Below are 26,931 nucleotides of genomic sequence, written 5' to 3' on the forward strand. Positions count from 1 at the left end.
CGGGGTCTCCGGTGTAGGGAGCGGTGAAAGGGGGGGTCGGGGTGAGGAAGCTGGGGGGGCTTCTGTGCATGGGGTGGTGGAGCGGGGGGCTCCGATGTCCGGGTTGGGGAAGGTGGGGGTCTCGAGTGTATGGGGCGATGGAGGCGGGGGTCTCCACTGAATGAGGTAGAGAAGGTGAGGTCTCCAGTGTACGGGGTGATGAAGGCTCCGGTGCACGAGGTGATGAAGGCGGGGGGCTCTGCTGTACGGGGTGATGATGGCGGGGGTCTCCAGTGTACGGGGTGATGAAGGCTCCGGTGCATGAGGTGATGAAGGCGGGGGGCTCTGCCGTACGGGGGGGTGACGGCGGGGGTCTCCAGTGTACGGGGTGATGAAGGTGGGGGCTCTGGTGCATGGGATGGTGCAGGTGGGGGTCTCCAGTGTACGGGGTGATGAAGGCTCCGGTGCATGAGGTGATGAAGGCGGGGGGCTCTGCCGTACGGGGTGGTGACGGCGGGGGTCTCCAGTGTACGGGGTGATGAAGGTGGGGGCTCTGGTGCATGGGATGGTGCAGGTGGGGGTCTCCAGTGTAGGGGGTAATGAGGGTGGGGGTCTCCACCGCATAGGATAACGAAGGTGGGGGTCTCCAGAGCACAGGACGCAGAAGGTGGGGGTCTCTGGAGCACCGGATGGTGATGGTGGGGGTCTCTGCTGTACTGGGTGATGAGGGTGGGGGTCTCCGGAGCTTGGGACGCAGAAGATGGGGGTCTCCGGAGCCTGGGATGGTGACGGTGGGGGTCTCCGCTGTACGGGGTGACGAAGGCGGGGGTCTCCGGAGCTCGGGATGGTGACGGTGGGGGTCCCGCTCCGCAGCAGTGGTGAAGGGGGGTCTCCGTCGCAGCGCCCCGGGCAGAAGCCACCCGGTTCCCGCAGCCGCCGCTGCGCGGAGCCCCGGAGCCGCCTGGGAGGCGCGGCCGCCCCGGTCCGTCCCCGGGCTGGGCGGCACCGGCGGCGGAGCGGCGGGGCGGCGGGGCGGCGGAGCGGCGGAGCGGCGGGCGGGGGCCGGGCAGGAAGCTGCTGCTGCTCCTCCTCCTCCTCCTCCTCCTCCCGGGCCGGGCCGGGCCGGCGGCCGGTGGCGGCGGCGGTGCCATGCGCGGCGGGAGCTCCGGCGGGGGCGGCCGCGGCGGGGCAGCTCGGGAGCCGCCTGCCCGGGGCCGCCGAGCCCCGTTCGGGCTGCGGGAGGGCGATGCGGGCGCTGCGGCTGCTCCTCCTCCTCCTCCTCCTCCTTCTCTTCTTCCTCCTCATCGCCGCCGGCACCGGGGCCAACGGGAGCGGCGCAGGTGAGTGGGGCCGGGGGGTCCCGGGGGGTCCCGGGGGGTCCCGGGGGTCCGTGTCCCCCAACCCGCGGGGTCCGCTCCTCGCCGGGGCATCGCGCCGGGACCCGCGGGGACCGGGAGCGGGGGTCGCAGCCCCGCGGGATGCCCGGTGCCCCCCGGGCTGGTGAGGCCGTGGGGAGCGGGGTCTGCGGGGGACCCCGGCCCCTCCGGTATCCTCCGGGTCCCGGGAGGGCGGGGGTCCCCTGGAGAAAGGGGGGGCTGCGGGGGTGGGGGACACTGAGTCAGCCGGGCCGGGCCTCCCAGCCCTGCCCCAGTCCCCGAGCTGGTTGTACTGGGCAGCTGGGCCGGGGCTGACGCAAGGCCTGGCAGGGGACCCCGGGAAGCCCATCCCGGGGTGGGGACATGCGCTCCCCGTCCCCCTGCCACCTCCCACCGCGGGGGTCACCCCCGGGCTCCGCTGAGAGCCGGCACCCTGGGTGCTGCGGCCGGGGGATGCTCGGGGCTTCACCCAGGGGTGGCCTGGGAGCTGCTGGGGTGAGCGTGGGAGTCCCCGATCCTGCTCCCTGCCCTGAAACCCTGCCCTGGCCCTGGGGGGGCTGCGCTGTGACGGGTGACCGTGGGGGGCTGCGCTGTGACGGGTGACCATGGGGGGCTGGGATGTGACGGGTGACCACGGGGGACTGGGGTGTGATGGGTGACCGTGGGCACCAGGCTGTGATGGGTGACGATGGGGGGCCGGGCTGTGACGGGTGACGAAGCTGCGAGGGTGCGGCTCTGGGCCCCGTGCAGGTGACAGCTCGCGGCAGCGCCATGCCGAATTGGGACGCTCCTGGCACGTGACCCCGTGGGTCCTGCGGGACGACCGGACGCTCAGCCTGGCAGAGGCGACCCAGGTGAGCCCCCACCCGTGTCCCTGGGGTGCCCGCGCCACGTAGGGGCTTGTGACGGTGGGGTGGGGGCACCCCGCCACCTCCCCCTGCCCCCTTCCCAGCGCGGGAAACCCGGCATCCAGGTCCCCTGGCCCCAGGTCCCTGGGGGTCTGGAGCACCCGGAGCCTCTGGGTGCCCCAGGCGCAGTGGGGAGGGGTCCCCCACCAAATCCCCCCTTCCCCCCCTCTCCTGGTGCCGGGAGGGGCTTTACTGGGCCGGGGCACCCACCCAGCGCCCGGCACTCCTCCCGGCTGGGGCGGAAGGGCCCAGCCCGCTTCGCGGCCGTTGGGAGTCTCTCCAGCGTTTCCGCCGCGCTTGCACCGGGCAGGAAGCACAGGGGGTGGGGGGGGGGGGGCCCGGCTCCGTCCGACCCCCCCTTCCCCGGGACAATGAGCCCGGGAGGGAGGGACGCTTCCTGCGGGGTGCGAGGGTGGGGGGCCGGGGTGGGCAGGGGATCCCTTCCGCCCCCTCCCTCCGGGCACGCGCCAGGGCCAGGCAGGGTCCCCTGGCCCCCCGCCAACGCCCCACCGGGGGGTCACGGCGTTTCAGAGGGTGCGTGGGGCCGGGAGGGGACCCACAGCTTGGCGCAGGATCGGGTCCCCTGGGGTGGGGTGGGGGGTCCTTCTGTAACCGCTGCCTGTGGCAGGGGGGGTTCCCCACCCGGCTGCGGGTCCTGCTGGAGCTGGAGGGGACGCGGCTGGTGCTGGAGCTGGAGCAAAACTGGTGAGTTGGCAGCTGGCTGGGGCGGAGCAGGAGCGGGATGGGGTCCCGGGGGTGCCGTATCCATGCCGTATCCCCCATCCAGGGGACCTCCCCCATGCAGGTGAGAGGTCCCGTGGGCTCCGTCTCCATCCGTGGTGCAGAAGGGGTGGGGGGCTGGGGTCCCCTCTCTCCATCCGTGGTGCACAGGGAGTGGGGGTCCCTTGTTCCCCTTCTCCATCCTTGGTACACGTGGGGCGGGGGTCCCGGGGACCCTGTCTCCATCCGAGGTGCACCCGCAGCAGGGTGGGAGGTACCGGCATCCCCACTCTCATCAGCGGTGTGCTCAGAGCGGGGTGAACTGGGGGGTCCCTGCTGGGGGGTCCCGGCTGCAGGGGTGACGCATGCCTCTGGCAGGGAGCTGGTGCTGGGCACCGGGGCGCTGCTCTACTACCTGCCCAACGGCACGCGGGTGACGCAGGAGGCCAGCGAGCAGGTAGGGCCTGGGCGCGTCGTGTCCCCGGTGGTGTCCCCAAGCCGTCCCCGTGCCCTGGGGGGACCCCAGTACAGGGCTGGCTCCTGAGTTCCCCTCTCTGCTGCAGGAGCACTGCTGCTACCGGGGGACGGTGCGGGGCTTCCCCGGCTCCTGGGCCAGTCTCTGCGCCTGCGCCGGACTCAGGTGAGCCCCCAGCCCCGGCGGTCCCCGAGCCCGGCTCCCACCGTGCCGCTGATGCCTCCTCTCCCTTTCCCCAGTGGCCACCTCCGGCTGTCAGAGACCAGGAGCTACGGGCTGGAGCCGGACGCCGGCAGCCCCCTGGGGCGGCACGTGGCGTACCGGCTGCGGGAGGTCCGGCTGGCGCCGCGGGCCTGCAGGCAGGGCCCCCTGGACCCCCCGCGGGCGGAGGAGACGGAGGCTCCCCAGCCGCAGAGGGTAGGTCACCCACGGGTCCTACCCCGCCGGAGAGGGTCCCCTCGCCCATGCCCTCACCCCCTCTCCTCCCCAGGGCAAGCGGGCGGTGGCGGAGCAGCGGTTCGTGGAGCTGGTGATGGTGGTGGACCACGCTGCGGTGAGTGCTGGGCAGATGGCCCCGGCGCAGGGGCTGCCCCGCTCCCCCGCCAGCCCTCCTGACGCCCCTCCCTGCACCCCCAGTTCCAGAATTACCGCGACCTGCAACGCATCCGCACCCGGACCTTGGAAATCGCCAACCAGGTGGACGCGGTGAGTCGCTGCCATGACCCACTGGGCACCGTCCATCCCGGCCCGGTGCTCAGCTCGGCCGTGCCCTCGCCGCTGTGGTGCCGGGGGTCTCTGACCCCCTCGGTGCCCCCCAGTTCTTCCAGCCGCTGGGAGTGCGTGTGGCCTTGCTGGCGGTGGAGGTCTGGAGCGAGGGCGACAGGTTCGTGGTGGGCGGCAGCGGCCGGGCTGCGCTGGAGCGGTTCCTGCGTTGGCGCCGGGAGGAGCTGCTGCCCCGGCTGCCCCACGACAACGCCCAGCTCCTTACGTGAGTGGGGGACGGGGACGGGGATGGGGGACGGGGCGCACAGGCAGCCCTCCCCGACCCCCGCGCTCTCTCCCCAGGGGTGCCCGCTTTGAAGACGTCTCGGTGGGGATGTCGGCTCAAGCCTCCATGTGTTCCCCCGCGCGCTCCGGGGGGGTCAGCATGGTGAGTACCCCCCGTGCCGTCCCCGTCCCCCCGCCGCCCGCCCGCTCTGACCCCCCCTGTCCCGCAGGACCACTCCATCAGCGTCCTCGTCGTCGCCTCTACCGTGGCCCATCAGCTGGGGCACAACCTGGGCATGCGCCACGACGGCACCGGGCGCTTCTGCGACTGCAGCGACCTCCGGCAGGACCGCGGCTGCATCATGGCGTTGCCCACGGGGTGAGGGCAGCGGGCAGGGCCACGGGGGGGGATGGGTCCGAGCCCCCTCCCTGCCTCACCGGCCCCTCTCTGGCTCCGCAGGCTGACGCCCGGCTTGAGCTTCAGCAACTGCAGCCGGCAGGACCTGGAGCGCAGCCTGCGGCAGGGACAGGGCTGGTGCCTCTCCAACGTCCCCGAGCCCCGGCGCCTGGTGGGGAGCCCCCGCTGCGGGAACGGCTTCCTGGAGGCGGGCGAGGGCTGCGACTGCGGCCTCAGCGTGGTACGGGGGGCTCTGGGTGGGCTGGGGTCCCCCCTGCAGCCACCCTCTGTCTCCCCGAGGCCGGAGCCGTGGCTCTGCCCAGGGACGCCGTGTCCCGGCCCTGCCGTGGGGCTGGCAGGGGGGGATGCCGGTGCCACCCGCTCACCGCAGCCCCTCTGCCGACAGGAGTGCACCGATCCCTGCTGCAACAGCAGCACCTGCCAGCTGGTGCCCGGGGCCGAGTGCGCCACGGGGGACGCCTGCTGCCAGGACTGCCAGGTGCGTGGGGACGGGCACGGCGCTGGCGCTCCAGCCGCTCCCCAGGGGGGGTTTCTGGGGGTCCCCACTTGTCTGACTCTGCCCCCCCCCCCCCCCCAGCTGCGCCGTGCCGGACACCCGTGCCGGGAGCCCCTGGGCGAGTGTGACCTGCCCGAGTTCTGCGACGGGGTCTCACCGCGCTGCCCGCCCGACGCCTTCCTGCAGGACGGGCAGCCCTGCGCCGGCGGGCAGGCGGTCTGCTACGGCGGCGCCTGCGCCACGTACGAGGAGCAGTGCCAGGAGCTGCTGGGGCCAGGTATGGCGGGGCCGGGCTGGGGAGCGGTGGCAAGGTGGGGGTGCTGAGGCTCGTTGCCCCGCAAATGCAGGTGCCGGCCCCGTCTCCAGCTCCTGCATGGCCTCCCTGAACGCGAAAGGGGACAAACGCGGGCACTGCGGGCAGCTCCCCAACGGCTCCTATGTCGCCTGCGCCCAGTGGTGAGTGCCGTCCCCCCCGTCGCCATCCCCCCGCCTCACCGTGTCCCCCCCTCGCCGTGTCCCCCCTGACCCCCCTGGCTCTGCAGGGACGCCGGCTGCGGGATGCTGCAGTGCCAGCGTGGCACCACCCAGGGGGGCACAGCAGCGGGGTCCTGCCAGGGCACCCTCCTGCCCAGGGACAAGGACGTGAGCGATGCGGCCATGGTGCTGCCGGGCACCGCCTGCGGCCCCGGGAAGGTGAGCGCCAGGGCAGTGGGGAAGGGGCCGGGGGGCTCGGCCGGTGATGACACCCTGTCCCCCGGCAGGTTTGCCTCCAGCGCCGGTGCCAGGATGTCTCCGCGCTGGGTGACCAGCAGTGCCAGAACAAGTGCCACGGGCACGGGGTGAGCGCAGGGGGCTGGGGTGGGTGCTGGAGGGGGGGACCCGCCGGGGACTGAGGCTCGGCGTCACCCACCCAGGTCTGCAACAACCATGGGCGCTGCCACTGCGAGCGGGGCTGGGCCCCTCCAACCTGCGAGAGCCCCGGCGCAGGGGGCAGCCAGGACAGCGGCCCCGCCACCCTGGAGCGAGGTGAGGGCAGAGGCAGGCGGCCACGCACGGAGAATGGGGCTTTGTGCGGCCGGCGCGGCCGGAGCCGGCGTGGGGTGCGGCGGGGGGGGGCTGACGTGCCGCTCTCCGCAGGAGGGATCGCCCTGCCCACCGCCCTGCTGCTGAGCGCGCTGCTGGGGCTGGTCCTGGCGCTGGGGCTCTGCTGCGCCCGCCGCACCCGCCTGCACAAGCACCTCTGCCAGCTCAGCAAGGGGACCTCCTGCCAGTACAGGTAACCCAGCCGGCGGGGACGGGTGGCACGGTGGGTGACACGCACGCCTCTGCGTGTGCCGTGGCAGGGACCGGCGCTGCCTGCCTGCATGCGGGCGTGCACACGCGTGTGGCGGGTAAGCGGGCACGTGTGTCCCGCGGCGGCTGACCGAGCGGTGCGCGTGTCCCCGAGCAGGTGACTGTGTGTGTGCGTGCATGTGCCTGCGCGCGTCCCCCCGCAGGTAGCGGACCCCGTCGTGCATCGTCTCCCCGCCGTCACCGCGGTTCCTCCCTGCCGCCGTCGTCCCCCCCCCCAGGGCTGAGCCCCCCACTCTTTTCCCCACAGCGCTGAGACCCGGGTCCGATTCCTGGGTCCAGAAGCCGCAGACGGCTGGACCGGGTAACGTCGCTGCCGGAGCCCGGGCGTGGGGCTGTCCCTGAGCTCTCCTGCTTCGCAAGGCCTCCGGTGCTGCGCTCTTCCCCTGGCAGTGCCCGTGGGGTGCGGGGCAGCCCCGGGTTGCAGGGTGTCGCATAATCCGGTGCTGAGGGGTTCGTTTCTCTTGGGCTTCTGCTGATGTTGGTGTTGCTTGGTGTTGTGCGGGCTCCCCGCAACCGCCCGGAGCGAGCAGGGCCTGATCCTGCTTCTCTCCTGCAGGATCTCGCAGCCGGAGCCCCGGTCTGGCAGCCAGGGCCCCCCCGAGCGGCCCCGGCCCCCAGAGTGGCATCGGGCCACGGAGCTGCAGGTCATGCACAGCAGCAAGGTGAGAGCCAGCGGGGCCGGGGATGGAGGGGGCTGCTGGCGAGGGTGATGCTGTCGCCGTGGTAACGGGCTGCGGTTGCCGTGGGTACCAGGGTTCGGTCTGGTTGTTGCCGAGGAGGCGGCCCTGGGTACCAGCTCTGAGCATCCCTCTGCGCCGGGGGCCGTGCGGTTCGACTCCGCGGCGCCCTGGGACAGGAGCAGCCTGGCACGGCCCTGAACCGCGCTGCTCCGGTGCCCTGTGCCGCGCTTGGCGCTGGCTGCGTTTCTCCAGGATCAGTGGCCGGCCAGGGGCCGCGGCGGCCAGCCGAACCCCCCGGAGCCGAGCCCCGGAGCTGCCCGCTGTGGGGGGGGGTCTGTGCTTCGCGGTGGGAGGGGGGTCTCCGCATGCTGCACGGCTTGCCCTGCTCCAGGGCTGCATGGCGCGCCTGCCCCCTCTTCCCTCTCTCCGCAGCCGGCTGCCCTCGGCTTGGCCCGGCCCGATCCGCCCTCCCGGCCTCTCCCGCCGGACCCTACTCCCAAGGTAACGCCCGGGCCGGGGTGGGGGGCCCGGGCAGCACCTCCCTGGCCACCGGCCACCGCTGCATGCCTGGCTGCGCACCCGCTCTCGGGGACCTGCGGGCCGTGCCACGGCTCCCGGTGCCCACCGCCCGGAGAGCCCTGACCCCCCAAAACCCCCCCTGCCCGGCGGGAGGCTCAGCCCCGCGGCCGCCGGTCCCCGAGCTGTCTGGCTGTCCCCCAGCTGTCTTTCTGTCCCTGCTCTCTGCCCAGGCCCCCCCCTCGGACAGGCCGCCCCCCCCCACACGCCCGCTGCCCGCGGACCCCGTGGTGCCCGGCACTCAGGTAACGGCGGCACGGCGGCGGCACCGGCGTGTGGGGCAGGACGGCGGCCACCGGGGCCTCCCTTGCCTTACCCTGGGGCAAGGGAGGCGGTTTGGGCCCCCCCGAGCCCACCGGAGCTTTGACACCCCCATTCCTCCGCAGCCCCCAGGTCCGGCCAAGCCCCCCCCGCCTCAGCGGCCGCTGCCCTTGAACCCCCCGGGCCCTTCGCTCCCTGGCAGCGAGACCCCCCCCCCATCACCCCTACGTCACCGTGATTCCCTCCAGGTGAGCGTGGGGGGCCGGGGGCGCCAGGGTGGGGGGCTGCGGGGGCCAGGGTGGGGTGCAGGGGGGGGCTGTAGGGGCCAGAGGGAGTGGGGGAGGCTGTGGGGTGCCAGGGTGGGGGGCTGCGGGGGGGCTGTGGGGGGTCGGGGGGGATGGGGTGCTGGAGCAGGGGTCCAGGGGGTGCAGGGGTCCAGGATGGGGGTCTAGGGGGGCCAGATCAGGGTGCAGGGGGGGCTGTAGGGGGTCGGTGTGGGGGACCCAGGGCTGTGGGGAGCCAGAGTGGGGTGCAGGGGGGCTGTAGGGAGGGCAGAGGGGGAGCCAGGACGGACGGGGGACCAGGAGGTGCAGGGGGCCAGGGTGGGGGCTGCGGGGGCCACAGTGGGGTGCAGGGGGGCCAGAGCAGGTGGGGGGGGCTGCAGGGGGCAGAGCAGGGTGCGGGGGGGGGCTGCAGGGGCTCGGTGGGGGCAGCCAGGAGGAATGGGGTGCTGGAGCAGGGGTCCAGGGGGTGCAGGGGGCCAGGGTGGGGGGCTGGGGGGGCCAGAGTGGGGTGCAGGGGGGCTGGGGGGTGCAGGGGTCCAGAGTGGGGGGGCCAGAGTGGGGTGCAGGGGGGCTGGGGGGTGCAGGGGGCCGGGGGGTGCAGGGGAGCGGTGCGGGGGGCTGCGGCAGCCGGAGCACGGTGCCACGTTGCGGCCCCAGCCCCGTCACCGCCCGCCTCTCTCCCCCCAGACCGGCTCCGCCGCCGCCCGCGGGGGCCCAGCGGGAGGCCTGAGCCCCGGGACCGGGACCGGGACCGGGACCGGGACCGGGACCGGGACCGGGACCGGGACCGCCGCAGCACTGGAGCCGCGGGGAGGAGGCCTCGCCCCAGGCCCCGCGGGGCCTCGCCGCCCGCTTGTCCCCCAGCCGACGCCAATAAATGGGCTGTGAGCCGCCTCCGCGCTGCCTCCGCCGCACAGGGGGGAACCGGGGCGGGGGGAACCGGCGGGGCCGCGCCGCGGAACTACAACTCCCGGCAGCACCCGCGGCGCCCGCCGGAAGCTCCGCCCCTGGAGCAGGAAGTGGCTCCCGGCCGCGACCGCCCCCTGGCGGCGGCCGTGCTCCCTCGGAGCCACGTGGGCACGTGCAGGGCCCGCCCCCTGTGCGCGGACGCGGGTGGGCGGGGGAGCCGCGCACGTGGGCGCGCGCGTGGACGGGAGCCGCCTCGTGGGCACGGGCACGTGCGCGTGCAAGAGCTGCCCCGCGCACGTGGGCACGCGCGTGGGCAGGAGCCACCCTCTGTGCACGGACACGCGTGTGCAAGAGCTCCGGTGTGTGCACGGGCACGCGCGTGTGCAGGAGCCGCCCCGTGTGCACGGACACGCGTGTGCAAGAGCTCCGGTGTGTGCACGGGCACGCGCGTGTGCAGGAGCCGCCCCGTGTGCACGGACACGCGTGTGCAAGAGCTCCGGTGTGTGCACGGGCACGCGCGTGTGCAAGAGCCGCCCCGTGTGCACGGACACGCGTGGGCAGGAGCGGCCCTCTGCACGGCCACACGCGTGTGCAAGAGCCACTGCACGTGTGCGTGCACATGCGTGGGCAAGAGCTGCCCCCCGGGCACGGGCACGCGTGTGTGCAGGAGATATGGGGTGTGCATGGACACGCGTGTGCAAGAGCTGCCACACATGCATGCATGCACACGTGTGCAGGAGCCACCCCATGTGCACGGACGCGCGTGGGCAGGAGCTCCGGTGTGGGCACACGCGTGTGCAAAAGCTGCCCTGTGGCCACTGACACGCATGGGCAGGAGCAGCCCTCTGCACGGGCACATGTGTGTGCAAGAGCCACTGCACCTGCATGCGTGCGCATGCGTGGGCAAGAGCTGCCCCGTGAGCGTGGGCACATGCGTGTGCAAGAGCCACCCTCTGTGCACAGGCACACGCGTGTGCAGGAGCTACGGTGTGTGCATGGACACGCATGCGCAAGAGCCACCACACCTGCATGCACGCACGCGTGTGCAGGAGCTGCCCCGTTTGCACGGACACACGTGAGCAGGAGCTTTGGTGTTTGCACAGGCACACGCGTGTGCGAGAGCTGCCCTGTGGGCATGGGCACGTGCTTGTGCAAGAGCCACCGCACCAGCACACGTGTGGAGGAGCCGCCCTGTGTGCACAGACACGCGCGTGCAAGAGCTCCGGTGTGTGCATGGGCACACACATGTACAGGAGCCACCCCGTGTGCACAGACACGCGTGGGCAGGAGCGGCCCTCTGCATGGGCACACGCGTGTGCAAGAGCCACTGCACCTGCATGCGTGCACATGTGTGGGCAAGAGCTGCCCCGTGAGCACGGGCACACGCGTGTGCAAGAGCCACTGCACCTGTGCGTGCACATGCGTGTGCAGGAGACACCCCCTGGGCACGGGCACATGCGTGTGCAGGAGCTATGGGGTGTGCATGGACATGCGTGTGCAAGAGCCGCCACACCTGCATGCATGCACACGTGTGCAGGATCCGCCCCATGTGCATGGACACGCGTGTGCAAGAGCTGCCCTGTGCCCATGGGCACATGCTTGTGCAAGAGCCACCGCACCAGCACACGTGTGCAGGAGCCGCCCCGTGAGCACGGACACACGTGGGCAGGAGCTATGGTGTGTGCACAGGCACACGCGTGTGCAAGAGCTGCCACACCTGAGCAAGCACATGCGTGTACAGGAGCCGCTCTCTGTGCATGGCCACACGCGTGTGCAGGAGGTACGGTGTGTGCATGGACATGTGTGTGCAAGAGCCGCCCTGTGTGCACGGGCACGCCTGTGCAGGAGCAACTGTGCGTGCATGGGCACACACATGTGCAAGAGCTGCACGTGTGTGCAGGAGCCACCCCATGTACATGGACATGCGTGTGCAAGAGCCACTGCACCTGCACACCTGCACATGTGTGTGCAGGAGCCGCTCTGTGTGCACGCAGGAGCTACAGTGTGTGCAAGGACATGCGTGTGCAAGAGTTGCTGCACCTGCACGCACACAAGCGTGTGCAGGAGCCGCCCCGTGTGCATGGACACGCGTGTGCAAGAGCCACCTCACCTGCATGCGTGCACACGCGCGTGCAAGAGTCACCCCATGGGCATGGACACGCGTGGGCAGGAGCTCCGGTGTGTGCACGGGCACACGCGTGTGCAAGAGCCACTGCACCTGCATGCGTGCACACGCGTGTGCAGGAGCCGCCCCGTGTGCACGGACACGCGCGTGCAAGAGCTCCGGTGTGTGCACGGGCACACGCGTGTGCAAGAGCCGCCCCGTGTGCACGGACACGCGCGTGCAAGAGCTCCGGTGTGTGCACGGGCACACGCGTGTGCAAGAGCCGCCCCGCCTGCACGCACACACGCGTGGGCAGGAGCCGCTCGGACCGGCGCCCTCCCCCCGCCGGTGCCGGTCCCGGTCCCGGTGGGCGCCGCTGCCCGGGCGGGGGCGCAGCTGGTGCCGGGCGGGGCCGGGGGTACCGGGGGGGGGGGGGTGGGGCCGGGGCCGGTCCCCGTGGGTGCCGGTGGGTGCCGGGGTACCGGCCCCGGGGCCGGTGGATGGCGGGGTTGCCGGTCCCGGTGCCGGTCGGTCCCGGGATGCCAGGTGGTCCCGGGGGGTGCAGGGGTCCCGGTCCCGGTGCCGATGGGTGCGGGGTGGGTCCCGGGGAGCCGGTCCCGGTGGGTGCCGGGGTGCCGGGTGGGTGCCAGTCCCGGCAGCGGTGGGTGCCGGGTGGATCCCGGTGCCGGTCCCGGTCCCGGTGGGTGCCGGTCCCGGTCCCGGTGCGTGCCGGGATGCCGATCCCGGTGCCGGGTGTGCTCTGGGGTTTCGGTCCCCGTGGGTGCCGGTCCCGGTAGTGGTGGGTGCCGAGTGGGTCCCGGTCCCAGTGCTGGTGCCGGGTGGGTCCCGGTGCCGCCCCCCCCCCCCAAGGGTTAATGGCGCCGGGTGGGCCCCGGGGTGCCGGTCCCGGTCCCGGTGCCGGTGCCGGATGGGTCCCGAGGTCCCGGTGCCGGGTGGGTCCCGGGGTCCCGGTCCCGGTGCCGGATGGGTCCCGAGGTCCCGGTGCCGGGTGGGTCCCGGGGTCCCGGTCCCGGTGCCGCCCCCCCCCAAGGGTTAATGGCGCTGGGTGGGCCCCGGGGTGCCGGTCCCGGTCCCGGTGCCGGTGCCGGATGGGTCCCGAGGTCCCGGTGCCGGGTGGGTCCCGGGGTCCCGGTCCCGGTGCCGCCCCCCCGCCAAGGGTTAACGGCGCCGGGTGGGCCCCGGGGTGCCGGTCCCGGTCTCGGTGCCGGATGGGTCCCGAGGTCCCGGTGCCGGGTGGGTCCCGGGGTCCCGGTGCCGGTGCCGGTGCCGCCCCCCCCAAGGGTTAATGGCGCTCGGGGAAGTTGCCGGGCGGCGGCGCGGCGCGGATTGGCCCGAAGTTGGCGGGGCGGGCCGGGCCGTGCCGAGCCCCGCCGTGCCGAGCCCCGCCGTGCCGCCCCCGGCCCCCGCCCCGGCCCCGGCCCCGCCGCCCCCCGCCGCCGCCGGCGGAGCCATGCGCCCCGCGCCGCTGCTCGGGCTCCTGCTCTGGGCGCCGCTGCTCTGGGCGCCGCCGCCGCCGGTGCTCGGCCTCCGCCACGGCGTCCACTGGAACGGCAGCAACCCCAGGTAGCGCCGCCGCCCCCGCCGCCGCCGCCGCCTTTGTGCGCCCCGGGCCCCGCCGAGCCCCGGGCCCGCGCCGCCGGGAGGGTCGGGACGGCGGGCGGGGGGCTCCCGGGAGGGGCGGGGCTGGCGGGCACCGAGCCACCGGGCTGCTACCGGGCGCCCCCGGGGGCTACCGAGCCGGTGAGTGGCTCCCGGTGGTACCGAGCCCCCGGTGGTACCGAGCCCCCGGTGGTACCGAGCCACCGGGCGCCCACGGGTGATACCGAGCCGGTGAGTGCCTCCCGGTGGTACCGAGCCCCCGGGCGCCCACGGGTGACACCGAGCCGCTGAGTACCCCCAGGTGGTGCTGAGCCCCGGGCAGTACCAAGCTGCCAGGCATCCCCGGTGGTACCGAGCCCCGGGTGGTACAGAGCCACCAGCCATCCCCAGGCGTTACCAAGCCGCTGAGTACCCCCAGGTGGTGCTGAGCCCCGGGCAGTACCGAGCCACCAGGCATTGCCGGTGGTACCGAGCCCCAGGGCGGTACTGAGCCCCCGGGCACCCACAGTGGCACTGAGCCCCGGGTGGCAGCGAGCAGGTGAGTACCCCCCCGGTGGTACCGAGCCACCGGGCACCCACAGGTGACACTGAGCCACTGAGTACCCCCAGGTGGTGCTGAGCCCCAGGCAGTATGGAGCCACCGGGCACCACCGGTGGCACTGAGCCCCCGGCGGTATCGAGCAGGTGAGTGCCCCGGGTGATGCCGAGCCCCGGGTGGGACCAAGCTGGTGGGTGCTCCCGGTGGTGCCAAGTCCCCGGTGGTGCCACCCTGCACCGAGCGCGGGCGCCCTTGGCGGTACTGAGCTTTGGGTGCATCCTCCGGTGGCACCGAGCCCGGGCACGCTTGCTGGGCACGGGGCTGGTGGGCACCGAGCCTGGGGTCACCCTGGGTGCCATCAAGCCGGCGGGTGGCAGTGCCAGGGCTGCGGGTCCCCGTGGCCGCTGTCCCTGCTGGTGGGAGCCATCGGGCACGGCGCGGCCACTGCCCGGCCAGGGGTGCTGCTCTGCCATCCTCGGCGGGCCGGGGTCCGGCCCCTTCCCTCCTCCCGGCCTCCTCCATTTTGGGCCTGTCGCTGCTCGGGCAGCGGGGACGCAGGGTCGCGGCGTTGCGCCGGCGGCTGCGCTCCCCCCACGGGGGTCTCGTGCCCTCGGCCTGCAAAGCCGGGCTGGGGCAGGTGGGCACGAGCTGGGGGCACCGATGCTGCCTTCCTCCCCCCGGAGTGGGAGACGTGGGAACCCACCACCCATGGGTGCCCCAGGAATGGGGCCAGGGGGCCGCGTGCCCCTCCGCAGGGTCAGGGCAGGGCCCCGGCGGCCCTCGGCTCTGCCCGGGCTCGTCCCGGCCAGCGTCGCCCGGCGGGATGCTCTGAGTCAGCGGGGAGCCCGCGCCCGCTCCCGTCCTCGAAGAGCCCCCGGCCTGGGGGGGGGCGGCTGGGGCCCAATCCTCCCCAGCTTGACAGCGCTGCCGGCCCGGTGATTAATGCACCGGCCTCTGCCGCAGCTGCCAGGAATCTGTGTCTGGTGTAAACACCGCCCGTGCCTGCGCCGGGGCAGGAGGAGGGGGCTGAGCCGGGCCTGGGGTCCCCCCGCCAGCCCCCTCCCCGGTGGGACGGGGCGACCCTGCCAGCCGGGCGGCAGCTCGGCAGCACCATCCCTGCCGCAGCGCTGCCGGCAAGGCCAGGGCCCTGCCACGCTGGTGCGTGCCTGGGCCGCGGCAGGATCCAGGCGGTTGGGAGACGCGGGCACCGGGGCTGGGAAGGGGGAGAGGGGCTCCGGCTGCGTCGCCTGTCCCGGGTGGGCAGGACCACGCGTGTGCACATACGTGTGCACATGTGTGTGTGCCTGTGCGTGCACGCGTGTGCCTGCAGAGGTGTCTGCTCCACCCTGGCCTGGCCGCACGCGCTGTTTGCAGCCGTGAGCTTGTGCTGTCCCAGCAGCCGCGCCGGTGCCCGCGCTGGGCCCCCTCCCCTGCCTGGCCAGGCAGCAAACCCCCCCGTGCCCCCTGCCCCGGCCAGCCGCCCCGCTGCGAGCACCGTGCCGGTGCTGCCGGTGTCACGCGAGGCAGCCCCCCACCGGGGTGTCAGCACCGATCAGCGCCGGGGGCGGTGAGGCGGGTGCCTGGGGCGAGGGGCTTTGTGCCCCGGCCGGCGTGGCTGGGCTCCCCCCGGCCACAGCGGCCGAGCCCATTCAGCTCCAGCGGCCTGCGGCTAATCCGAGCTGATGCCTGGTTGTGTGGAGCGGCCGGGTACCCGGTAGCCATTTCTGCAAAAGCTTGGCCACCCGCTCTTGCCGGAGCGGGGGACAGCGAGGCGTCCCTCCTGGGGACAGCGGGACCCCCGGCGCCCGCTCCCCGGCTCACCCTGCCCGGCAGGTTCCTGCGGGACGACTACACCATCCAGGTGGCCATCAATGACTACCTGGACATCTACTGCCCGCACTACGAGGGGGCCGTGCCCGCCGGCCGGGCAGAGACCTTCACGCTCTTCATGGTGGACCAGGAGGGCTACCGCGGCTGCTACGAGACCCCCGGCGCCTTCAAGCGCTGGGAGTGCAACCGGCCCCAGGCGCCCTTCAGGCCCCTCCACTTCTCGGAGAAGATCCAGCGCTTCACCCCCTTCTCGCTCGGCTTCGAGTTCCAGCCGGGGGAGACCTACTACTACATCTGTGAGTCGCCGCGCGGCGGCCGCGCCGGCGGGTGGGTGCAGCCGGGGTCGGGTCCCACCGGGGTTCGGCTGCACCCAGGGGGTCTGGGTGGAACGGGGTTTGGGGTACGCGGGAGGGTTGGGGTGCACCGAGGAGCTGGATGCAACCAAGGGTCGGGGTGCAACCAGGGTTGGGGTGCACGGGGGGTCTGGATGCAACCGAGGGTCGGGGTGCAGCCAGGGTTGGGGTGCACGGGGGGTCTGGATGCAGCCGAGGGTCGGGGTGCAGCCAGGGTTGGGGTGCATGGGGGGTCTGGATGCAACCAAGGGTCGGGGTGCAACCAGGGTTGGGGTGCACGGGGGGTCTGGATGCAGCCGAGGGTCGGGGTGCAGCCAGGGTCGGGGTGCACGGGGGGTCTGGATGTAACAGGGGGGTCTGGATGCAACCAGGGTCAGGATGCACAGGGGGTCTGGATGCAACCAAGGGTCGGGGTGCAACCAGGGTCAGGGTGCAACCAGGGTTGGGGTGCACGGGGGGTCTGGATGTAATGAGGGGTCTGGATGCAACCGAGGGTTGGGGTGCAACCAGGATCGGGGTGCATGGGGGGTCTGGATGCAACCAAGGGTCTGGGTGCAGCCAGGTTTGGGGTGCACGGGGGGTCTGGATGCAACAGGGGGGTCTGGATGCAACCAAGGGCTGGGGTGCACGGGGGGTTCAGGGTGCACAGGGGGTCTGGATGTAATGGGGGTTTGGATGCAACCGAGGGTTGGGGTGCAACTAGGATTGGGGTGCACAGAGGGTCTGGGTGTAACTGAGGGGGTCTGGATGCAACCAAGGGTTGGGGTGCAACCAAGATTGGGGTGCACAGGGGTTCTGGGTGTAACGGGGGGGGAGTCGGAATGCAACTGAAGGTTGGGGTGCAACCAGTGTCAGGGTGCACGGGGGGTCTGGATGCAAGCGAGGGTTGGGGTGCTGGGGGGGGGTCCAGCTGCACTTGGGGATCTGGATGCAACAGGGATCAGGGTGCTCCGGGGGTGGGGGTGCCCCGGGGTGGGGTTGTCCGGGGTGGGGTTGTCCGGGGTGGGGTTGTCCGGGGTTCGGGGTGCCCCGGGGGTGGGAGTGCCCCGGGGGTGGGGGTGCCCGGGGGTGGAGGTGCCCGGGGGTGAGGGTGCCCGGGGGTGGGGGTGCCGGCCCCGCAGTCCGCCGGGAGGGGGAGCCCCAGGCCCGGCTCTGGCCCCGCCGTCGGGGGGTCCCGTCCCGGGCTGGGGGGGCCATGGTGGGGGTGGCGGGGGGGTGACCCCTGATGTGTCCCCTCTGCCCAGCTGTCCCCAGCCCCGAGAGCGCCGGGCGCTGCCTGAGGCTGCGCGTCTCCGTCTGCTGCAGAAGCACCAGTGAGTCCGGCCGGGGGGTGGCTGCACCCCAAAAATCTGGGGATCTCCTGCCTCTGGGGCAGCCTAGTCCCTGCTGGGGGCACTGGTTTGCACTGGGGCCTTGTGGGGACACCGTGTCCCCCAGGGGAACCGGTCACATCGTCGGGGTTTGTTTCAGCGCCGGAGCCGGTGACGGAGGTTCCCAATTCGCAGCCCCGCGGGCGCGGGGGGCCAGAGGGTGAGTGCGAGGGGGGCAGGGGGCCGGGGGCCGGGCGGGGGCACCGGGGGCTGGCGGGGGGCCGGGGGCCAGCTCGCCCTGACGTCTGCTCCTGCCCTGGCAGACGCGGTGCCCGGCCGGGGCATCGCGGTCCCGCTGCAGCCCCCTGCCCCGTGCCTGGCGCTCGTGCTCCTCGCCCTGTTCTGGATCTGACCCTCGGCGCAGCCCATGGCGGGGAGATGGGCTCCTCTGCCCCGCTGCCTGCTTCCAGACTCTTCCTCCACCGCCATCCCGCCCCGAGCCCACGGGGCAGCCCTGGGCCACGACTCGCCCGCCGGACCCCCACGGAGCCGAGCCGGGGCCAGGAGCTCCGGGCTGGAAGGTGAGGGGTACACGGGGGGGCTCCCAGGCGGTGGGTGCCCCTGGGTGCTGGTCCCCCGCAGCATCCCCTGATGGGGCTCTCCCCTTCCCAGGGACCTCGCTTCCCGCCGGCATCGCCGCACGCCAGCCCCACCAGCCGCCCTGCCCCGGCGCTGGGCTCCCCGCAGCTCGGCGGACGCCTGCTCTGCCCCAGGGCCGTGCCTCATCTCGTGCCTTCCCCCATGGACCCCCTGCCCCGGGGGGCCGGGGACCCCCAGGCCCTGGAGCGGGGTGACAGCTCCTCCGGGTGCCAGATGGAGGCAGGCACCCAGCCCCTCCACTGCCTTGTCCTCCGGCGAGGACACACCGATCTGTCTTCTGGGAAGACGCCTTCCTCCGTGCCGTCACCGGCCCCTACGGTTTGGTTTTAACCCCTGGTAGTGACTGAGCCGAGCAATACAGTATTTGCAAGATCGCTGCGCCCTCGGGCTGTGCGGCCCCCGCCCCTGGCCTCGCGCTGCCCGCGGTCCCCTCCTGCCCGTACCCACCTGCCCGCGGTCCCCTCCTGCCCGTACCCGCTTGCCCGCGGTCCCCTCCTGCCCGTGCCCACTTGCCCACGGTCCCCTCCTGCCCATACCCACCTGCCTGCGGTCCCCTCCTGCCCGTGCCCACTTGCCCGCGGTCCCCTTCTGCCCATACCCACCTGCCCGCGATCCCCTCCTGCCTGTACCCACTTGTCCACAGTCCTCTTCTGCCTGTACCCACCTGCCCGCGGTCCCCTCCTGCCCATACCTACGTGCCTGCGGTCCCCTCCTGCCCATACCTACGTGCCCGCGGTCCCCTCCTGCCTGTACCCCCTTGCCCTTGGTCCCCGTCCCTGCAGGGACCCCGGGGGTGCCTGCGCCTCTCGCCGCGACCTTTCAGGCCGGGGGTTTAATTGCAGCGATTTGATACTGAGACGTCAGCTCATGTCACAGGGAAAGCTTTAATTACAGACGAGCTGCCTGCAATTAGTGCCTGGCAGCGGGACCGGAGCTGGCCACCGGCGCCTGCTAAGGGACAGGGACGAGGGGTGGCGGCACTGGGGGGGTCGCTCGCCCGGAGCCTCCGGCCGGGCGCCCCTGGTCCTGCTCACTGCCCTTGGCCGGGCTTGGGCTGCCCACAGGGCGGTGGTCCTCCATCCGTCTGTCCATCCACCCCTCGCGTACCCCGTTTCCAGCACCGCAAAGCAGGGGGCTGTGGGAGCCGCGGTCAGGGTGTCACCCTTTGCCCGCAGGTCGCTGCGGGGGCCGGTTTCACGGTGTGGCCGCACCGTGGTCACAGCTCCGGTGCAGCCGGCGGCCATGGGACGGAGGGTCGCTGGCAGGAGGGTTGCTTGATGCTTCCGCAGCGGCCGGTGGCTCCTGGCCCCCCCACCCTGCGGGTGCAGCCCCCCGCCGCCCTGCTCGGGGGGCCCAGCCAGGGCCGAGCCCCCCACAGGGCCGCTGGCAGCCAGGCCTCCGCAGCCCCCTCCCCGCGCAGGCGTTGCCGACCGCCTGCCGCAGTGGTGCTGGGCACGTCAGACAGGTTTTATGGCTTCTCGGGAGAAACTGCTCGGCAAGAGGCTGAGCAAAAGCATCGACCGTGCCGTGCCCCTCCCCCCTGCGCCGCTGCCTGCCCTTCCCCCGCTGCACCCTGCACCCCATCCTCGCACGGGTGGGGGCACCCCGGCCCCATGGGCGGCAGTGGGGCCTGGCCCCACCGCCGATGGCCGGGGTAGGGGGGTCCGTGCCCTGTGGGACCCCCATGTGGGGATCCTGGGGGGGGGGTAGGGGCTGTGCTTTGTGGGACCCCCGCATGTGGGGGTGATGACATCTGGGGGGGGGACCGTACCCAAGGGACCCCCATGCGGGGATGCTGGGAGCAACCGTGTCCCACGGGACCCCCATGTGGGGATGCTGATGGGGGGCATCCTCCCAACAGACCCCCACGCAGGGATGTCGGGGGTGATGGTGCCTGTGGGACCCCCACGCAGGGATGTCGGGGGTGACGGTGCCCATGGGACCCCCACGCAGGGATGCTGGGGGGGGCCATGCCCTGCAGGACCCCCGTGCAGGGCTGTCAGGGGTGACGGTGCCCATGGGACCCCCACGCGGGGATGCTGGGGTTGGTGGTGCCCATGGGACCCCCACACAGGGATGTCAGGAGTGATGGTGCCCATGGGACCCCCCATGCAGGGATACTGGGGGGGGGGCCATGCCCTGCGGGACCCCTGTGCAGGGCTGTCAGGGGTGATGGTGCCCTGGAGACCCCCATGCAGGGATTCCGGGGCGGCCGCCCCCACCCCAGCCCCCCAGGGCTCTCCCAGGTAAGGCCAAGGGGTCCCGGCGGGGACCCACGGGTGGGTGCTGGGTCCCGGAGCAGCCCTGTCCTTGAGCGGGGGTTGCTTGGTATGCGGGAGCCGCTGCCGGCTTCAAATCCCATCGACTTCCAATGAGCAATGCCATCAATAAAAGCTAATTGATGGCACGGCCGCTCCAAATCAGATTCCCCATCCCCTGAATCGAATTGATGGCTCCGCGCCCCGCAGCCAGCCGCGGCAGAAATTGAATCTATTAAAGGAATAGGCTCCATTAGCCCGTCCCTTCTGTCTCGCAAGCTCCCCGCCTCGGGGCTCCCCACCACCCAACGCCAGCTCCCCCGCTGCCACCCACGCCAGCCGGGATGCTCGGGTGCCAGGACACCCAGGTCCCACCGGGCAAGGACATGGGGTGAGGGTGCTGGGTGCCCTCAGCCGCGGGTCCGTGGCCCACAGGGCGGCCCCGGGCACCATGGGCGGGTGGGAGTTAAACCCTCAGAAATTGGGAAGGAAGAATTTATCACCAGGAACAGAAAATGATGTGAAACAGTAATAGGCAGCTCTGAGATGAAGAGGGGGATAAAGAGGCGGCGGGTTGTGCCGACAGCCTGGGAGACACCGGCGGCATGGCGGGAGGTGAGGTGGAGGCACGGCGTGGCCGTGTCTGGCCCTGTGCGCCAGCTCGCTGCCGGGACGGGAGACCGTGGGTGCACTGTGGCGAGCCTGGGCGCAGGCCCCCGGCCCCGTGGTGCTCCTGGCAGCGTGTGAAGAAGCTCCTGGCATGGGGTCCCCCAGCTGGCCACGCTGCTGGGGTCCCCTCACCCAGCCGTGCCGGGACAGGGGAGCCGGCACTCCCCGACGCCCCTCGCCGCCCCAGGGTGCGGATGAGGTCAGGCACTGCGGCCATCCCGGATCCCAGGGGCAGCCCCAGGGCGCACAGGGCGGGACGTGGGGCCCGGCAGCCCCCCAAGAGGCTGGAAGGGAGGAGCACGGCCCCCCCGGGGCAGGGGGGCCCGTCCCTGCCCGTCTCCCATGGGTGCAGGGCAGCGGCTGCAGCCCCCACCCGAGAGCTGCCGAGAGCATCCCGGAGATGGGAAATGGCTCCGTGTCACCATGGAAACGGGGCCACCAGCTCACCATGCCGAGGGGACACGCGTGCCGAGCCCCGAGGAGCGCAGCACCGGGCGAGCTGGGCACTGGGTACCACGCACCAGGCAACGGCCGCAGGCACCCTGGAGCCGCACCACAGAGCCCATCACCCGCCTCGGGCCTGCTCTCGCCTCACCCACCGGTTGCGGGCATTTGGTGTGATGCCACCCCAGCGTGATGCCACCCCGGTGTGTTGCCACCCCGGTTTGTTGCCACCCCAGCTGGGCAGCTCTGCGCCGCCGCGCCGGTGCTCAGCGCTGGGTGCGTGGGGCCGGAGCCGGCTGTTCCCCGAGCAGCCGCCTGATGATGCGCATCGTCAAGGTTATAATTTAGCAAAACACTCAGCAGGGGCTTTGGAGGGAGCCGGCCCGCGCCGGCTAATTAGCCAGAGCCGCACGCACCGAGCCCGCGCCTGCCATAGCAATGAGGGTGCGTGCACCGGGTGTGCCGGCTCACACCGGCGCGGAGCACACGTGCAGGGGCCGTCGCACCCCGCAGGGCCGGGGCAGGGTGCCGGGTGGGCAACCGCATCTCTGCTGGCCAATTCCCGCTGCCGGGGTCGGAGCAGAGGGCACCGCTGCTTATCTCCGCTGGCCCGGGGCCAGGAGCAGCAGCCGGCGCGGTGGGGAGAGCGCGCGGGAGCGCGGGGCACGCGCTCGCCAGCGCGGGCACCGGTGGGTTTGCGCACCCCGGGGCTACGGGCGGAGGCAGATGCTGCGTGCAGGCATCCCTGCTCCGCGTTGGGGTGTCTGTCTGTCCCTTCCGGCGTCCGTCTGCCTGTGCCCCCCGCACGTGCCGGGGTGCTGGCAGCGGCTCGGCAGGGCTGCTCCCCCCAGCCTGCTGTAATCCTGACGGACAATAATCCGGCTGTGCCGGAGCTGGGATGGGCAGGAGCTGCCCTTGCAGCGGCAGCGCGATTCAGCTGCCGGCTCTGTCGGTGCTGCCTGCACCGGCTGCATACTAAGGGCCTTCGGTGCTGGCTCAGCCGCGCCCCAGAGTCCCTGCGCTGGGACCCTCCCTGGATCCATGGGGATGGGGCTGGTGGCCCACGGGACACCCAGCCTACGGCGTGGGATCTGCCCCAGGGCACGTGGGCAGGGTGCGGGCAGGGTGCAGGCAGGGCTCCCACCTGGGTTTTAAGCCTCCTGTCCTCTTGCCCCTTGTTAGTTTTAACCGGAGCTGGGTCCATCCCAGGACTCACAGGCTGGCACCGGCCCCGCTGGCGGAGGAGAGCGGAGCAGTGGCTGGGAGGACTGGGACAGGACGGGGTTGGTGCAAAGGACGGCGTCACCCCGCAGTGCGCGGCGTCCCCGGGGCAGCCAGACAGTGATGCTGGGGTGGGTGCCCACCCAGGGCAGTATCTTAAAGGGTGCCCGGAGCGGGTGCTGCGAGGGTCGGCAGCGGGGCTGGATGCCGGGGTTTCACCGCAGCCCTGGCGAGCGGTAGCCATGGGCCTCTGTCCCCTCCGGGCGCACGTAGGGCTGGGAGGATGCTGGGGGAGGATGGAGGGGTCCCGGCACCGAGGGCTGGAGCTGCCGGCGCGATGCCCGGGCATGGGGCCGATGCGGGTCCCCGGGGGGCTGCAGGGCAGCGGGGACCCCGTGGGCTCCTGCATGGGGGTCCCTCCCCGTGGCCTGGTGCGGGAGCCCTGCGGTGCCTCTGTGCCTGCTCCCCCCGTTCATGGAGCCGCCCCAAGCTCCTTTGATCGTCAGGCTGCTAACGAGCTTCCCTGGCAAAGACCTCGTTTGCCACACAAGAGCCCCACGCTGCCTGGCCAGCATCTGGCTTCGGTGGGCACAGGGCCGGTGTGCTCGGCTCCACCGTGGGCAACCTCCTGGGTCCCCACTGGTCCCAGCCCGGGGAGAGGGACGGGGACAGGCAGGTGCCAGTGGCTGGCAGGAGCGCGGCGCGGCCGGCCCACGGCCAGAAGCAGGAGCAGCAGGAGGCGGATCGATGCGCTGAATTATTTAGCGAGGGAGCGTGAAGCAGCTGCGACGGCAACACCCTGTGTGCGGGGCACGGGGCCACGCTCACACCCGGGCACGGGCCCCCCCCTCCCCCAGCCCAGACAGGGCAGCCGGGCACCCGCTGCCGGGCTGCAGGTTCGGTGCACCCACCCGGGGTCCTCTGCCACCCCCTTGGGCGGTGGGTGCCAGCGGCACAGGGCACCCCACTCCCCCCAGCACCTCTCCATGCCCTGCTGGCCGTGCCATGCTGTCCCCGGGCGGTGCCACCGGCACGGCCTGCTCTGTCCCCAGCCGCACACCGCTGCAGTGGCACCTAGCCGGCACCACGGGGCTGGCACAGGCCCCACCGGAGCCCGGCGGCTGCGGCTGGCCGAGGGACCACCCGTTTCACCAGGACCCCCACATCTCAGGGAAGCGCTGAGCCCTGCCCGCCCTCACCCCACGTCCCCAGCCCCTCTCGCAAGCCTTTTATAAGCGATGCATTATTAAAACTACCCCGCGCCATCGCTCACGGCCGGCGTGACGGCGGGTGCCGCATCAAACCTGATGAATATTTCAGGCCCTGAAATCTCCCGCGCCTGCATGCTTTATCCTGAGCCCCCCCCCGCCCCCCCCCCCCCCCCCCGCAATTTATTAGCTTATTTGCTTCCCCGCGCTTCTGTCCGGCACCAAGGGCGCAGCAGAGCAGGGTCACTGCGTGCACCGGCCACCGTGGCTCCAGCCCAGGATGGACGGGGACGGGCTGACGCCGAGGGGCGGGTGGGCAATGCCGGTGCTGGTTGCCCATTCCCAGGGCAGAGCCAGAGCAGCCCCGCGCTGCCAAGCTCGGTGCCAGCCAGGGGTCCCCAGGATGGCTCCCGTGGCCCCCGGGACCCCTGCACCCAGCCCTCATTTGGCACCAAGGGCCTGCAGTTCCCCTGGCATCGTCACCTGCAGGATCAGGGCAGGAGCACGGGGACAGCCCTGGGCAGGTCACAGCGTGGACCTGTCCCCATGACCCCAGCCTGGCCCCCTGCCGTGTCACCCCTTCCACCTCTGCCAGCGCTCCCGGTCCCGGCAGCCACGGACGCTCATTGCGGCGGGAGCTACGTACGGCGGGAGCGGGATATTGATGCTGCCTGTCACCCCTCGATCAGATTAACGTCACTTAGGCACCGGTAATGGGCGGCTCGGAGATCTGCCACCGGGGCTGGCGGGGGCTCCAGCACCACCATCCTGTACCGGCGCAGCTGCCGGGTCCGACCTGCCACCGCAGGCCAGGTCCCTGCCCAGTCCCACGGGTGCTTCGCCAGCTCCATCACCCCTCACGCCTCTCCTGGCACCCGCGGGGAGCCGCCCCGTGCTCAGACCCCCCCCAGGGCCACGGCACCACGTGCATAGCTGCCGGCGCGGTGACGCACCAGGGAGCCCCTGCGCACACCGACAGCCCTGGCACGTGCGCTCCTGCACGCGCCCATGGGCGCTCGCTCCCGGGCTGCACGCGGAGCCCCCGGTGCGGGCAGCAACGGCAGAGCCAGCGCGGCCCAGGCACAGGCAGCATTCCGGGAGGGCACGATGCCACTGGGGCTGAGCAGGGCTGCGTCCCGGGGATGCTGCGAGGGCGAGTCTGGGGTGCGGGGTCCCTCGGGGGGGCTGGGGTGTGCTCGGGTGCTCCTGCGGCTGCTGGCAGCAGCGGGGCTCAGGTGGGGTGGTTACGGCTCCTCGTGGCCCAGCCACGCGTGCCATCAGCCCCGTGTTCGGCTCTCCGTCGCTGCTCTGCCCACCGCCGCCGCTGCCTGCCTGGCTCTGACGGGTGCTGGGGGGGCAGCGGGCCATAGCCCCCACCCCAGCTGGTGCCTGCTGCAGCCCCCAGCCACCGTGCAGGGGACACCAGGGTGGCACGGCCAAGGTGAGCGGAGCGCCAGGCTCCAGGGCCAGCAGGGACGATGCCAGCAGGGAGCCGAGCGCCGGGGCCGGCGGTTGCAGACCCAGCTCCGTGTCCTTGTCCCTTCCCTGGGGAGCTGTGGCTGCTGCGCTGCAGCGGGGCCAGGTGCCAGCGCCTGCTACGCTCGCCGTGCCCACGCTGGATGGCTCCATCCCAGCACGGCCCTCGCACCCACTGGTGCATCCTTGCCGTGGCCATGTCGGAGGGGCTGGACCGGGGCCAGCGGGGCTGGGGTTGCCACTGGTGGATGATATTGGAGTGATCTTGAGGCTGGGAGGGAGGAGAGGAGAGGAGAGGAGAGGAGAGGAGAGGAGAGGAGAGGAGAGGAGAGGAGAGGAGAGGAGAGGAGAGGAGAGGAGAGGAGAGGAGAGGAGAGGAGAGGAGAGGAGAGGAGCCGGCTGAGTCACCCAGTGCCAGCTGCTGACTCAGGCGGTTCCTGCCAGGTAGCCCCCGCCACCGGCGCGTGGGCTGCCGGGCCGCGGGACGTGGCGGAGGGGGCAGCTGGGACCCTGGCACCTCCCGGCACCCCAGTCCGGCACCCGCGGTGCCGCAGGGGTGGTGCAAGGTGAGAGCGGTGCGCGCGTGGATGCTGGTCTGTGCCTTGGTGACCTGTTTCTACCTGGGCTCACCCGCCAGCGGTGCAGCCGCATGCCGGGGTGGCGTGGGGGGACCGTGGATGCCGGGCCGTGGGAACCATGAGGAGCTGGCTGCCGTCACCTCCCGCCTGGCACCTCTGGGTGCCCACACACCCAGGACTGGTGGGAATTGGCACGGCGGAGCCCGCTGGAGCCAGGTTTCCGGCAAGCAGGCGCCCGGCGCCCAGGGCAGGGACCCTGCGGCTTCCTCCCCGCCGGGCAGCAGGAGCAGCCCCAGCGCTGTGAGCCAGCCCGGGGCTGGCAGACGGAGAGGCCGGGAGCCACGCATGGCTTCATCCGGCAGCTCCGCGAGGAAACTGATTTCCTCCGACAGCCCGGCTCTGCGCCGCCACCGCCGCTGCCACCCGGCGCAGCTGCCTGCTCGTGGCTGCGGCCCGGCTGCTGGCGGCCAGCTTTGCGTTGGCAATTAACCCTCCTCTGCGATCCCACGCCATCAAGCTCCGCGTCAATTAACTCAAGCTGCCGAGGTGCTAATTAACGAATCACCCCCATGTCCATCTGCATAGCGGGGCTCACCTCCAGCCCTCCCCGGTATGGGGCCGCTCTGGCTGGACCTATGGCTTGCCGGGGAGGTGGGCCGGTGGCCGGTGGCATTGCCACCCATCTCCACCCACCCTGTGCCACATCCCCGCCCTGGATCACGCCGCCGTCACCCCAAGCCCAGCCCCAATCAGCCCCAGGAGGTCCCATGGGACGCTTCCAGCGCTGGAGGTCCCCCCTCTCCCCGGGCGTGGGGAAGTCGGCACCCCGCGCCCTCACCGGGGCGGCGCTCGCCCGGCGCTTCCCAAGAGGCTGACGCGGCGCGACCATCCGTGAGGCCTTCATTCAAATTTAAAGACCGACATGGGGATAAAAAGGGAAAGGGGCAGCGAGGAGCAGGGCGGCTGCAAGCCCGCGGGCGTGCGGCGAGCCTCCCCCAGGCGTGCCGGCCGGGCGCGCTCCCCGGCAGGACGGTGGCGTGCCCAAGCGCCGGCGCGGGGCTGCATGGGGCTGCCCGATTTGTACGGCTAAGCGCTGCCAGGAGGAGCCAGCAGGAGCCGGGGGCCACTTGGCTCCGTGCAGACATGCCAGCACCGCCGGCTACCAGCTCCCCAACCCGGGTGCCGTGTCCCTGTGGCTTCGGCCGCCCACTCTATGTGCCATTAGCATGTTCTTGCCGTG

At 72.6% G+C, this 26,931-nt stretch overlaps 2 protein-coding genes across 9 annotated transcripts; both read left to right on the forward strand.

Annotated features, from left to right (window-relative positions):
• Positions 1–1,101: 1,101 nt before the first annotated feature.
• On the forward strand, positions 1,102–9,406 carry ADAM15 (ADAM metallopeptidase domain 15). 7 transcript variants are annotated; one of them, XM_087772172.1, is made up of 25 exons: positions 1,102–1,319; positions 2,106–2,209; positions 2,892–2,968; positions 3,362–3,440; positions 3,547–3,623; positions 3,698–3,875; positions 3,949–4,011; positions 4,095–4,163; positions 4,277–4,446; positions 4,524–4,608; positions 4,676–4,824; positions 4,906–5,083; positions 5,249–5,341; positions 5,441–5,636; positions 5,707–5,815; positions 5,902–6,052; positions 6,121–6,198; positions 6,274–6,385; positions 6,497–6,635; positions 6,960–7,013; positions 7,269–7,374; positions 7,825–7,893; positions 8,142–8,213; positions 8,355–8,477; positions 9,201–9,406. In XM_087772172.1, exons 1-25 carry the CDS (start codon positions 1,226–1,228, stop codon positions 9,399–9,401), a joined length of 2,826 nt encoding a protein of 941 aa, XP_087628298.1. In that variant the 5' UTR covers positions 1,102–1,225; the 3' UTR covers positions 9,402–9,406. The 7 variants fall into 7 exon arrangements, with proteins under 7 accessions (XP_087628298.1, XP_087628302.1, XP_087628300.1 ...); XM_087772176.1 differs by lacking the exon at positions 8,142–8,213; XM_087772174.1 differs by lacking the exon at positions 7,825–7,893.
• A 3,568-nt stretch (positions 9,407–12,974) lies between these two features.
• LOC104012329 (ephrin-A4-like) lies at positions 12,975–19,062 on the forward strand. Of its 2 annotated transcripts, XM_087772192.1 has the most exons (6): positions 12,975–13,110; positions 15,518–15,841; positions 17,112–17,180; positions 17,338–17,397; positions 17,501–17,758; positions 17,850–19,062. In XM_087772192.1, exons 1-6 carry the CDS (start codon positions 12,998–13,000, stop codon positions 18,175–18,177), a joined length of 1,152 nt encoding a protein of 383 aa, XP_087628318.1. In that variant the 5' UTR covers positions 12,975–12,997; the 3' UTR covers positions 18,178–19,062. The 2 variants fall into 2 exon arrangements, with proteins under 2 accessions (XP_087628318.1, XP_087628319.1); XM_087772193.1 differs by lacking the exon at positions 17,850–19,062 and having other exon boundaries at positions 15,518–15,810; positions 17,501–17,735.
• The last annotated feature ends 7,869 nt before the right edge of the window (positions 19,063–26,931 follow it).

The sequence above is a fragment of the Nipponia nippon genome, unplaced genomic scaffold, assembly GCF_047370975.1.
Source record: "Nipponia nippon isolate SJK-2023a ecotype South Korea unplaced genomic scaffold, ASM4737097v1 scaffold_36, whole genome shotgun sequence".
Taxonomy (NCBI): Eukaryota; Metazoa; Chordata; class Aves; order Pelecaniformes; family Threskiornithidae; genus Nipponia; species Nipponia nippon.

Bases quoted from the DNA above. Each gene is read 5' to 3' on its own strand.
- ADAM15 (XM_087772172.1), top strand. From the start codon at position 1,226: ATGCGGGCGCTGCGGCTGCTCCTCCTCCTCCTCCTCCTCCTTCTCTTC. The intron at 5,816-5,901 runs GTGAGTGCCGTC...CTGGCTCTGCAG, and splicing joins TATGTCGCCTGCGCCCAGTG to GGACGCCGGCTGCGGGATGC. The intron at 6,199-6,273 runs GTGAGCGCAGGG...TCACCCACCCAG, and splicing joins ACAAGTGCCACGGGCACGGG to GTCTGCAACAACCATGGGCG.
- LOC104012329 (XM_087772192.1), top strand. From the start codon at position 12,998: ATGCGCCCCGCGCCGCTGCTCGGGCTCCTGCTCTGGGCGCCGCTGCTC. The intron at 15,842-17,111 runs GTGGGTGCAGCC...CCCTCTGCCCAG, and splicing joins CGCGGCGGCCGCGCCGGCGG to CTGTCCCCAGCCCCGAGAGC. The intron at 17,181-17,337 runs GTGAGTCCGGCC...GGTTTGTTTCAG, and splicing joins CGTCTGCTGCAGAAGCACCA to CGCCGGAGCCGGTGACGGAG.